The following is a 13166-nucleotide window of genomic DNA, read 5'->3' as shown; positions in this document are numbered from 1 at the left end:
AGCCCTAATGGTTTATGTGATCATGAAAAACAGCTGATGTCTGATGGTTAAATTTTTTGCTATTGGTTCCAACTTGTGTTTGGCATGGATAGATGTTGAATAAGGGCCCAAATTTTAGAAAATGAAGTGGAGCTTGTTATCAAGGCTATAAGAATAATATCCCTTGAGCCAAAATCCAATGCAGGGAATATTAGCCTCCAACTCAAACGAATATCAATGCATACAAAATACCTTTACGATATATATTAAATTGTTCTTTAAGTTCAATTCAGATTCTTTCTTACCATGTGGAAGTTTTTAGCTATCACGGAATACAAATCAACCAACTTGGCTGAATCAATCCATTGCAAAGCCAAATTGTCCTCTATATCTAAGTTTGGCTAATTAATTGTTTCTAGGCCTAAGGAAGTGATCTCAGGAAGGAATCCTAATAGATGTTTTCCACGGCATAAAAAAGAAGGAAATAAATAAAAAATAAAGTTAATTGAGTAGGAGTTGGACATAACATTAAGTTTTAGAAATGTATGCTAGGGATCTCCAAGTTTTATGCCCCCTTCTTTTGTAGGTAACTTATCATAGAGAAACTTAGAAATTAAGTGTTCAAATTTTTAAACACCTCTTCGTTGAGGGGGATGGGTCTTCTGTCACGTTTCATCAGGGCTGATTGCCTACAAGCGGTCTTCAGGTTATCCTTCGGGTGATGCAGATTCATCACCGAAATGGGCTTATTTCTTTAGAAATAAGTCTAGGGTTGGGTTATATGTATGTTGGGCCTTCGATCCCATGGGTTTTCTATGTAATAGGCCACTTTTATGGGCCTAAAATATGGGTAATTAGGTTGCTTACGGGATTAGTTGTTTTAATTCCTTAGTTTTGATTTTTATGTAATTAGTGGTCATGTGATCACTTAAGTGATCATGTGACTTGTTTAAGTGGTCATGTGATGTAAGTTGGGCTGGATTAGGGTTCTATAAGTCCAGCCAGGTTTTGAGTCTATTTCTTTTAGTATTTTAGTTTCCTAGTTAGTTTAAGTTACCCAATAGGTTAAGGATTGGATTAGGCCTTTCCTTTTTAGAGTAGATGTCTATTTTTGAGTCTTTTATATAAGGTTGTAAGGGGGCAAAGCCTTGACTACGAATTTTGATTAATGAAAAAAGCTTTTGCTTGTTGGCTGCCATTGTTGCTGCTCCTGTGCTCCTTGTGAGTGTGCATCCTTGTGGTTCTATCAAGGTGGAAAGGGATTGGTGGAATCCGATTGACTCCTTGCGCCGTGACAGCCAGTAGGATCCAATTCGAAGGTGGTTCTATCCTTCACTTCTGTCCAAGCTGCTGCTAGTGGATTTCTGCTGCAACTTGTTCATTAATTTCTTCTTCTAATCCTCTACTCCCTTCCCCAATTGATCCCCCTTTATTTTTGCTTGAATTCCATTAAACCCTTATTCCATTAAACTCTAGATCTTGCTGCTCAGCCATATTTGTCCATCAAAACCCTAATCCCCTCATCCTTCATTAATTTCCCCAAAACCCATAGTCGATCCTGAATTACTGCCCAGTTTTACAGAATTTTCAAAACACTTAAAACTCTATAATACCTACATTATTAGAGTCCTATAAACCTGCCTAGCCATACCCCCTAAGCCCCCCTTCCATTATCTTAACCTAAGCCCTAGATTTGACCTAAAACTGCAATTCTGTCCAACTAAAACTGCAGAACCAACAGCCCCTTAGTTCCTTGTTATTGGTCCTGGTTTAATTGGCTTCTAGTAGGGCTTTACCCTATCTAGAACTGCATTATCTGGAGGACAAGGCGGGTCTGCCGGTTCTCAGGAAATAGATATTGTTTTTCTCTTGCTGTTTGGGCTAGGTATTCTGTTTGAGAGGCCTTGGCTGGTTAGCTCCTTGGGTTGGGGTAAGGTGGAATGTCCCCCCTGTGTATGGTCCTATTATTTTGTTGGTTTTAATAAAATGCTAGGGGCCGGCCCGGGTTCCAGATAATATTCGGGTTTTAATAAAAAAAAAAAAAAAAAAAAAAAAAAAAAAAAAAAGAGGGGCGGGTCGATTCTTGATTCCACATACAATGTAGCATTTTCCTGTGCTGTTTTGCATGGAGGATTTGTGTGCATGTGTTAGAGTAGCAGTGCACGAACGCAATACAACATCACAACTCGCATGACAAGGTTTCATTTTTAACCTCTTTATTTCACAATTTTTTTTAGCAGAGGTAGGGGCAAAATGGCAGCTGTAGCCAGCTTCAACTTGGTTGGAGCTTTTAAAGGATTCTCCTTGGGTTCAAGCTCGTCGTCTACTTTCTTCAAAGGTGATTTTGGGTCTAGTAGTGCTGGTAACAGGGTCTCCCTCTCATTTCCTGTTAAAGCTCCATTAATAATTGAGTCTGCGCACAAGAAAGGAGCTGGAAGCACCAAGAATGGTCGAGATTCAAAAGGTCAGAGACTTGGTGTCAAAATCTATGGTGATCAGGTTGCCAAGCCTGGTGCAATTATCATTCGGCAGCGTGGGACCAAGGTAAGGTGTCTGGACCTCATTTGTCCAATTCAATTTTTTGAAGAAGCTTTCCGAAAATATTGGGAATAGAAAACAATTTATGGAGCTTCAAATTTGTTATTTCCTCTGATTATATGTTTAATACTTTTCATTAAGCGCGTTTATTGTGCTTGAGGTCCACTTGAAAATTTTACCCCTTTGAGATTAGATGAGCTTGAAAGTGTTATCTTGTAAAATGGATGCCGTCCCGTTGTCGTTTCTTGTTTTCTGGGTGCCGTAAAATTCCACAATCTATGCTCCAGCAGCTATACCTGATGGGGGTTGGTAGGAACACCCCTTTTTACAAGAGCCGAAGTAACAACCTCAAACAGGACTAAGTCAACCAAAAGTTCTAAAGTCAACCTTCCAGGATGAAATGTCTGATTTTGACCAAGACTCCCAATCTGGTAGAATAGATAATTTCCAGCACTCAAGTAATATTCGAATGGCTGGATTGCACACAACAATCAAATAAGCCAATCTGAAACTTCAAACCCAGGAATAGGATATTTTCAATTGCATGAAATCCGAGGCTCTGATCAGCCTCCAAATCTAGTCGAAGGTCACTCTTGGAGGATTCTTCCAAGCCTCAAAGTATGGGGAAGATCCAATGGTTAGATTAGAATAAAAGAGCATCCCAGTGCACGAGGCTCTCGCTACTGCAGAGTTTGGAAGGGGCAAATGTACTCAGCCTTACCCCTGCTTCGCAGGAGAGGCTGTTTCCAAGTTTTGAACCCGCCACCAACAGGTTGCAATAGTGCAACTTAACCGTTGCACCAAGGCTCGCCCACTAATGGCTAACTTAGAATAAAAAAATAGCTTTTCAGATCTGGACCAAACAGAGTATATTTAGGATATTTCTTATACCTCCAGATCAGGTGAGTAGATCACCTTAAGACTCTGGTCGAAGGACCCTTTTAGGTGGCCTTTAACAACCCAAAATATTGAAGGAATCTGATGGGTAGATTCCCAACTACAGCAGATGTTGATTTGACAAAACAGGGGCCAAAACAGAGCTGTCCTTGGGTAGCTGCTGGTAGTTCTGTGCTAAGAATTTATTACCACCAATGCCAGCATATAAACAGTATAACAGAGGATTGATGCATCCAAACTTGGATTAAATCCATTATATAATAGTACTCAAATGTTAGTGAAATAAACAGCAACTTACTTGATAACAGAGCCAGAACAATGGGGATAAAACTTGATTTCTCACAAAGGAATCCCTCCAATCAAACCAGGGGGGGGGGGGGGGGGGGGGGGGGGGGGGGGGGGGGGGGGGGGGGGGGGGGGGGGGGGGGGGGGGGGGGGGGGGGGGGGGGGGGGGGGGGGGGGGGGGGGGGGGGGGGGGGGGGGGGGGGGGGGGGGGGGGGGGGGGGGGGGGGGGGGGGGGGGGGGGGGGGGGGGGGGGGGGGGGGGGGGGGGGGGGGGGGGGGGGGGGGGGGGGGGGGGGGGGGGGGGGGGGGGGGGGGGGGGGGGGGGGGGGGGGGGGGGGGGGGGGGGGGGGGGGGGGGGGGGGGGGGGGGGGGGGGGGGGGGGGGGGGGGGGGGGGGGGGGGGGGGGGGGGGGGGGGGGGGGGGGGGGGGGGGGGGGGGGGGGGGGGGGGGGGGGGGGATGTTCGGTTGGGGGGGGGGGGGGGGGGGGGGGGGGGGGGGGGGGGGGGGGGGGGGGGGGGGGGGGGGGGGGGGGGGGGGGGGGGGGGGGGGGGGGGGGGGGGGGGGGGGGGGGGGGGGGTATTGTTGTCAAAGTATGTTCTCACGTGATCCTCAAATGTAATCGGTGGTGCCTATGGTGTAATAGTTCTTTGTGGCAACCTTCCCTGGTATCTGTTGGTGTTCTGTGATGCTGGCCTCTATGGTCCTCTGGAGTGGGCTGATGTTGTGACATTGTATCGATACATTGTGACATTGTATCCATATGATTCTCCATAGGTTTCATTTGATTGGACTGATTCTTAATCATATCAGCTATAGAAATCTGTACTTCTCTTGAATCTGCAGGGATAGCACTCGAAGTAGCCATAGCTCTGATACCAGATTGATGTGGGATTGGTAGGAACACCCCTTTTTACAAGATCCCAAGTAACAACTAATGTAGAAGGTTTTCAACTAAGAACCACTTTACAGTAGGATCGATAATAGTTGCAGCAGAACACCACAATAAAAACTAAATCAGAATTAGTAACTTTGTGAATAAGGACCAAACCAGCAGCAGGAATGGCTCCAAAGTAGGATTTAGTGAAGGCCTAGGCAAGGGTGGTTTGTGCTCCAAATATCAGCCAATTCTAATGGCTGGTTGTGAAGTTATTCAAGTCTGAAGTTTGCAGTAGATTCTGGGCAGAACTGAGATCGCAGGTGCAGCAGTCTTTCACTTGATTGTGTAAACACCATTAGCAGTACTTGGTGATGATTGTGGATTGATTCAAGTCTTCAAAGAGTTCTCCAGCAGCAGTTTATTGCAGTCACAAGGTGGCAGCAACAGTAGTGGTCAATTGGAAGAACAAAAACGAAAATAGAAGGATAGATAGAAAGAGGGATAGGGATAGGAAGTGGGGTAGACTATCTCAGCCTTGGGTCTCTCACCCACAGCTATCTCAGCTGTTGAAAGGCAAATTCTTTCTCAGAATTGGAGGCAAACATTGCTTGTAAATTTCATTAATCAATTGGTGACTCTAGGCAAGCTTACAAAATGGAATAAGAATATAGAAACTTCCTAAAACAAAAGAGAAAGTAGGAAAATAGAAGCTAATGGAAAGAAGCTACTGAGGCTTTATAGGATCCGGCCTTATAAACAAACCAGGAAACAAAAATAGAAACTAACTAAAATTAGAAGCTTCCTAAATATGAAATAAAATAAAATTTCTAAAACTGAAAATAGAAACTACTCTATGGCAGCGTTAGAATATAATCTTTCTCCACTTGATGGGCCCACAAGATCTAAAAAGCATCCTCAAACAAGGGAAATATGGGACGTGACACTGTTCACATGAACAGTACCGTGAACAGTGTTTTTGCTCTCTCTCTCTCTCTCTCATTGTAACGGTTGGATCAGCACGGAGTGACTACCGGGCAAGGCCAGAAGAGACTAGTGAGCCCCTCGCTCTCTCGCTCCTACTCCTGCTCCTACCTCAGGCGGATAAACCGAGAATCCTTCTGGTGTACACGGAGAGACCCTATTTCCGTTGGCCTCGCAAAACCCCTTTGTAATGCACTGGGTCATAGGCTGCTACTATATCGAGGCTCAGTCGTTCCACTCGATTCGAGGAGTTGAGCTACTTTATCCAAGTATCCTCTCCTCAGCAGCGCTAAGGACAGAGGAATCTGTTTCTCACGGTGAAGGGAGGATTTGATCTGTGACTTTGTTTTGTTGTGAGGGCTTTCTGTGTTTGGCTTTTCCTTTAGTTTCTGAGTGGCTCTGATTTCTTGGTGCTCGGTGGAGTATCTAGTATAATCGCCTACAATCTGCTCCGTTAGGCCCCGTTCTACTGGGTGGAACATCTGTGGTGATTTCTTTGCGCGACCTGGTGGTCAACGAGTTCTTTTGTTCTAATCTTACATCTACTTGCTCTGATTTGTGTTTGTTACCCTGTAGTTACTGTGCTTCAGGTAGTTACCCTGTAATTACTATGTTTCTGATTTTGTGCTTATTTGGCTTTTCTGTAGCTACTGTGCTTCTAGTAGGTACCCTGTTTTTACTCTGTTTCTAATTTTCGCTTGTTTGGTTTGTGTTTATTTGGTTGTGTTAGAGTTACATATGCCTATCTGTCCTTGCTGTGTTTCTCTGTCGCCCATTTTTGATACTCTGTTCCTGTGACTATATGAAACCCTAAAGTGAGAGTTCCATCTCTCTCGATAACCCTTCTATTAACCTGAAACGTTTGGTTTCAAGTACCTGAGTTCCATCTCTCTTGAACCGTGTTCCATTTAGCCTTTTCTATTGTTCCAAGCTGATTCTCGGTTTACTTTTGATTTTGTTAGTTGTTGAGTTAAAATCATAGAACCCTACTTTGTGCTGCTGTGTACTTTACTTGATCCAATGTGATTGTTTTCTCTGCTGTATCATTCTTGGTTGTGAATAGAAACCTGTTTTTTGACAGCTCTAGTTCTTTTAACATTTACTCGAACCTTGTGGTTGCGTATATTATATGTTTACATGAGTTGTGAGACACCTTTCCTGGCGTCCTGGAGACTATACATCATCAAGTGCTGAGATTGTCTGTTTAATGCATTAGATACTCTTATTACTTTTTTTTTATATATTTATTTATTATTTATTTTTAGGTGCATCCCTTTTCTATATGTGTGAGTGTCTTTTAATGCATTAGGTGTTCTTTCTCCTCTACTCTTTTTGTTTATTCGTATCTATTATTTATCTATTTTCTTATAGTGGTGCGTCAGGTAGGCAGCCAACACTTCACTTATTTAGCCAATCACTTTTTGCATGGGATCCTCTTGTTTTCTAATCTATCTTTTTTTTTTTTTTTTTTTTTTTGGTTTTCATGTCTTTTCTTCTTTATTTGGCTAGGGTGTCCTATTTGCGATGCACCGCATCAACGCTCGGATGCCGTGATAAGTACGGAAGGGCAACTGAGAGGAAATTTGCCAGCCCAGAAATGTAGGATAAGACTTGCTTCCTAGAACATTGGATCCTTAATGGGTAAGAGCCTGGAGTTGGTAGATGTTATGAGGAGACGAAGGTTTAATATCACTTGTATCCAAGAGACTAGATGGAAGGGTAACAAAGTTAAGGTGTTGGACGACTTCAGACTTTGATATCCGGGAGATCAAAGTAATAAAAACGGAGTGGGCATAATAGTGGACAAAGATCTAAAGAAGGATGTAGTGGAGGTCTAAAGTCTGGGAGATGGGATTATGTCCATTAAACTGGTGTTGGAGAAAGCGGTTGTCAGTATTGTTTACGCTTATGCTCCCCAAATAGGATTGGATGAAAGTAGTAAACGTCAAGTTTGGGAACACATGGATGATTTAATGTAAGGTTTTGGCCAGGATGAATCGGTTATTATTGGAGCTAACCTGAATGGACATGTTGGAAGCGATCGTAGAGGATACGAAGGTGTCCACGACGGTTAAGGGGTTGGGAGAGGAACGATGAGGGGACCTCAATCCTAGACTTTGCGATAGCCAATAACTTATGATCTTCCAATTGTGAACACTTTCTTTGAAAAAAGAGAGGAGCACTTAGTGTCCTATAAAAGTGGGAATCATCGCAGCCAAATAGTTTTCTTCCTAACAAGAAGGGCAGACAGAATGGTGAGTAAGGACTGTAAGGTTATCCTTGGGGAGAGTCTTACCACCCAACACAGACTGGTTTGGTTATATGCCTCAGTGCATAGAAGTGTAGGAGAAAGTAACCTATGCATCCTAAGCATAGTTCAAGATCTCGTCTCGTCTCGCCATTTTAGGTAAGTCGAGATTTCTGAAATATCCGAAATTTGTCGAAATTTCTTCGAAATATGGTATTTTTTCTGTCATATTTCGGCAGTCCATCTTGGTGGGTTTTTGGCCATATTAAGGCCTGATACTTCATGTACACACTTATTTAAGTCAAATAAACACATTTAAACCTTCATATTGCCAAAAAAAAAAGAAAAAAAAAAAAACTCAAAATGGTGTTTTGGGTTTGCACCCTTGATTGATAGTACACAATCGAACCTTGATGTATAAATAATTAAATACACATTGTTTAAGTAATATACCGAAATTTCACGAAATTTCGACGAAATATACTGAAATTTCATGAAATATACCAAAATTTAGACTTTTTTTCATATCGTATGGTCATCTCATCTCGACAATGTCGAGATATCCGAAATATACCGAAATATCGGTCATATATTGCGAGATTTTGAACCATGATCCTAAGATAAGGTGGTAGAGATTAAAAGGGGAGTCCCTAAGGACATTTACTGATAATGTGGTCAAACAAGGAAAGTGGGACTTTGAGGGAGAGACCAATGCGATGTAGAACTAGATGATGATTTGTATTAGGAGGTTTGCCAAAGATGTGCTAGGGGAAGCGAAGAGTAGTTGTCAGGCCCCTAGGGAGATTTGGTGGTGGAACGATAAGGTCCAAACAGCCATTAAGATCAAGAAAGATTGTTTTAAGACATGGTAAAGACTAAAGAAACAGAGGATAAAAAAGAGGTATTATGATGCCAGAAATGAAGCTAGAAAGATTGTGGGGTTGGCTAGGGCGAAGAAATATGAGGATTTCTATAACTATCTAAACGCAAAAGAAGGGGAAAAACTATTTATAAGATAGCTAAGATGAGAGAAAGGAAGAGTAGAGATTTCGATCAGGTGAGATGTATCAAGGGTGATGATGGAAGAGTGTTGGTACTTGGTAAGTGATGAGAACATCGTGAAGAGATGTGATGAGTATATCTGTGGCCTACTAAATGGAGATAGTTCAATTAGAAATGGCCCAGATGAGTACTCTTTCAATATGATTCCACTGGTCATAGATATGTAAGAAAGGTTATTGTGGGGGAAGTTAAAGACGCCCTAAGAAAGATGAAAGCAGGCAAGACACCAGGCTCAGATGGGATTCCAATAGAAGTGTGGAAAACCCTAGCAGGTTGTGGGGTTTATTGGCTAACCAAGCTGTTTAACAGGATAATGAACACAAAGAAGATGCCAGATGAATAGAGGAGAAACATTGTAGTCCCTATCTACAAAAATAAAGGTAATATCCAAATGTTAGAAGTATAGAGGGTAAAATGGGAATGATGGGTCTCGGTAATAGCGTCAGCCTATATGGCGGCTAGGTTTGTTTAGGTTTGTTTTCTGCTTTTTCATTTCCTATTTTATCCCTGTAAAGTCTCCTTTATATTAATGAATATAGCTGGCCTCTCTAACGATAGAGTGCACAGCTTTCATCTCATTTTCTTCTTCTTCTTCCTCTTCTATTTTCCTGCTGTTTACATGGTATCAGAGCAGGTCTGATCAGGGCAAGCTTCCATCTCCCTCTTCATCCTATTTCTTACTTCTCCAACTCAAAGAAGAAGGTGGAATAAAACCCTATCAGATTTTGAAGACATCTTAGGGATCCTCTCTGTCGTAGGGGGTAGTTCACCCCATTGTTGAAGCTTAAAAGGTGTTTGATAGATTGCAGCAATGGTTTGAAGGCATCATCTCTTACTCTAATCAGGTTCGGTGACTCTTACAATGGTTTAAGAGTGTTGTGGGATGCATTTATAGTATATACTTGTTATCTTTTCATTGTTGTAATCCTTCTTTTGGATTAGTTTGCTATTGGAGTGGCCTTAGGATGACACTCGATGTTTGAATCAAGGTTTTTGTGGCTGTATTTTGGCCATTCTAATGCTGTTCAGCTACTGGTTTGCTTGCTATGAGCCTTTTTTTTTTTGTGTTCTTTGGTGATTATACTTGTTCATTGAGCTGCTGTTGCTAGCTATTGTTTGCTGCCTATTCTGGAATGCATTTTGAATGCTTCTTTGGTGAAGATTGTGGGTCATTTGTGCTGCCACTGTTGTTGGTTTGAGTTCAGACCTGTTATTACTTGTTGGTGTTCTTCTTTGTGGTCATTATGGGAGAGAATGTGACATCGACGGACACCAAGGCTGTGACTGAGGTTGTATCCTCTTCACCTAATTTTTTGACCTCTAAAAAGCTAGAGGGTAGTCAGAATTATCAACAATGGCACAAGATTGTGACCGTAGTTCTCACAGCCACAGGAAGGGTTGAGAAGTATCAACCGACTGGCACAAAACCTGCCATTATGACTGCTGAGGCTTGGGAGGTTGCTGATGCTTGCATCTTGGGTCAGATGCTCAACTCTATGGACAACAATATTGTAGATGTTGTGACCCATATTGACACTGTTAAGGATCTATGGGTGTATCTGGCCGTACTGTACTCTGGACACAACAACCTCTCTAGGATTTATGAACTCTCTCAAGAGTTTTATTGAGTTGATAGAAAGGGTCGACCATTGACTCAACACTTTGCTGATTTCAAGAGGATGTATGAGGAGTTAAATGCTTTGCTGCCCATTACCTCTGATGTTACTTAAATGCAGCAACAACGTGAGCAACTAGCAGTTATGAGTTTCTTGGGCAGTCTGGGCCTTGACTTTGACTCAGTCCGATCTTAGATTCTTGGGGGTGTTACAGTTCCATCTCTTGCAGACACTTTTTCTCGAGTTCTTTGTGTATCTCGTGACACTACTCGAGTCTTTTCCAGTGATTGTGCAGCTCTTGTGAGTAGGGGCCACAGTGGGGGTCGTCAATCTACCAAGACTCCCCCAGCTGCACGTTTTGCTAGTACCCATGACTTGTTTGAGAAGTCTTAGAGATTTGGTCCTTTAAAGACTTGTCATCATTGTGGCAGATCTGGTCACATTCAGCATTATTGTTGGAAGCTACATGGCAAGCCTGTAGCCAAGTTGGCTAACACGGCCAGTGTCGATCCTGCAGCCCCAATTGTACCGGTTGAAAAGCGCTGTGTGACCTTGACTATGACGGAGGAAGAGTATGTTCGCTACAGCCAGTGCAAGGCTGCTCAGGACATTTCCTCCACTGCTACTTTTATCTAGAAAGGTAATGCCACTGCATGTCTCTCCACTTCTAGGCCTTGGATCATTGATTCAGGGGCCTCAGATCATATGTCTGGCATCTCAGGTATCTTTTCCTCTTTGCAACCTTCTCATTCAATTGTCACTTTGGCTGATGGTTCTTGTGCAACCGTCAGAAGCACTGGTATTGTTAAGCCCACTTCTTCCTTGTCCCTATCCTCTGTTTTATATTTACCTAAATTTCCTTTTAATCTCTTGTTTGTTCATCAACTTACCGCTGCCTACAATTGTTCCATAACATTCTTTCCTGATTCTTGTGTCTTTCAGGATTTGCGGATGAAGAGGACGATTGGTAGAGGCAGGGTCTCGGGGGGGGGGGGGGGCTCTATCTTCTTGAGGACACATCTTCTATTGCTTGTTCAGGCATAGCCACCCCACATCAACTTCATTGTCACCTTAGTTATCCGTCTTTACAGAGTTTACAAAAACTATTTCCTACTTTGCGTTCTCTTTCGGTTTTAGATTGTGAGTCGTGTCAGTTTGGGAAACTCCACCGTGTGAGTTATCCCCCTCGTGTCAATAAACGGGTTTTACAACCTTTTTCTTTAGTTTACTCAGATGTATGGGGTCCTTGTTGTGTATCTTCTAAGTTGGGTTTTGCATATTTTGTTACTTTTGTTGATGACTACTCTCGTGTGATGTGGTTATACTTAATGAAAACTCATTCTGAGTTGTTTTCTGTCTTTTCCTCCTTTGTTGCTGAACTTAAGAATCAATTTGGGTTTTATATTAAGGTGTTGCGCAGTGATAATGCACATGAGTATTTTTCTGCTCCTTTTTTTGACTTTCTGACCACTCGTGGGATCATCTATCAGTCTTCATGTTCCAACACACCCCAACAAAATGGCGTGGCTGAACGGAAGCACCGTCATTTGATGGAAGTGACTCTGTTCCTTCTCTTTGAAATGAAGGTGGACAAAACTTTTTGGGCTGATGCAGTGTTGACTGCTTGTTATCTTATCAATCGAATGCCCTCCTCTATTCTGGGTGGGGGCATTCCTCATGCTTTGCTCGTTCCTTCTGAGTCTTTATTCCCATTGCCCCCACGTGTCTTTGGGTGTGTCTGCTTTATTCGTGACCATACTCCTGGGTTATCGAAGTTAGACCCCAAGCCATCAAATGTATTTTTGTGGGTTATTCTCATGTTCAGAAAGGGTATCGCTGTTATTCTCTTGTACTTCGCAAGTATTTTGTTACTGCTGATGCTTCTTTCTTTGAATCTCAATCTTATGTGCATGAGCATGTTGAGGATCCTTCCTTGGATGAGGATCTTCCTCTTTGTGTTATTCAACCTCTTGTTGCCCCATCTCCTGTGCAGCCCCTTGTTCGGCCTCCCATCATTCGTGTGTATGAGCATTAACCTTGTCAGAGAGAAGATGTTGCTGCCCCTATTGATGCTCCGCTTGCTGTCATGCCTTTGCCGTTTGTGGATCCTACCCCTGATCCTCCCTTTTCTGATTTTGATCAGCCCATTGCTCATCGGAAAGGTACCCGTCGGTGTGTTACACACCCCATTTTTTTTCGTGTTTCCTATTATGGTTTGTCATCTAGCTTTCAAACCTATCTTTCCATTGTTGCATCTCATCCTATTCCTAAGAATATTGCAGAGGCATTATCTGTTCTTGGCTGGAGGACAGCTATGGAGGAAGAACTTCAGGCTTTGGCACATAACCACACTTGGGATCTTGTTTCACTGCCACCTGGGAGGTCTGCCATTGGTTGTCGGTGGGTCTATGTGGTCAAGTTTCATGCTGATGGTTCTCTTGCTCGCCTGAAAGCCCAATTGGTGGCCAAAGGCTATGTACAGGTGTATGGTGTCGGTTACTTGGATACCTTTTCTCCAGTTGCCAAGCTCTCCTCTGTTCGAGTTTTGATCTCTCTTGCTGCCTCCCATGGGTGGCCCTTGCATTAGCTCGATGTTAAGAATGCCTTCCTCCATGGTGATCTCCAAGAGGAAGTGTATATGGAGCAACCTCCAGAGTTTGTTTCTCAGGGGGAGTGTGGCTTAG

General features: G+C 43.1%; 1 protein-coding gene across 1 annotated transcript; it reads left to right on the top strand.

Moving 5' to 3' along the window:
• Window positions 1–2202: 2202 nt before the first annotated feature.
• LOC122648314 (50S ribosomal protein L27, chloroplastic-like) lies at window positions 2203–2607 on the top strand. The gene has a single exon (XM_043841545.1). It carries the CDS (start codon window positions 2233–2235, stop codon window positions 2590–2592), a length of 360 nt encoding a protein of 119 aa, XP_043697480.1. The 5' UTR covers window positions 2203–2232; the 3' UTR covers window positions 2593–2607.
• Window positions 2608–13166: the final 10559 nt, after the last annotated feature.

Source organism: Telopea speciosissima, unplaced genomic scaffold (genome assembly GCF_018873765.1).
Source record: "Telopea speciosissima isolate NSW1024214 ecotype Mountain lineage unplaced genomic scaffold, Tspe_v1 Tspe_v1.0756, whole genome shotgun sequence".
In the NCBI taxonomy this organism is placed as follows: domain Eukaryota; kingdom Viridiplantae; phylum Streptophyta; class Magnoliopsida; order Proteales; family Proteaceae; genus Telopea; species Telopea speciosissima.
The sequence above is the reverse complement of the archived record's forward strand: the minus strand, read 5'-3'. Positions and strand labels throughout refer to the sequence as shown.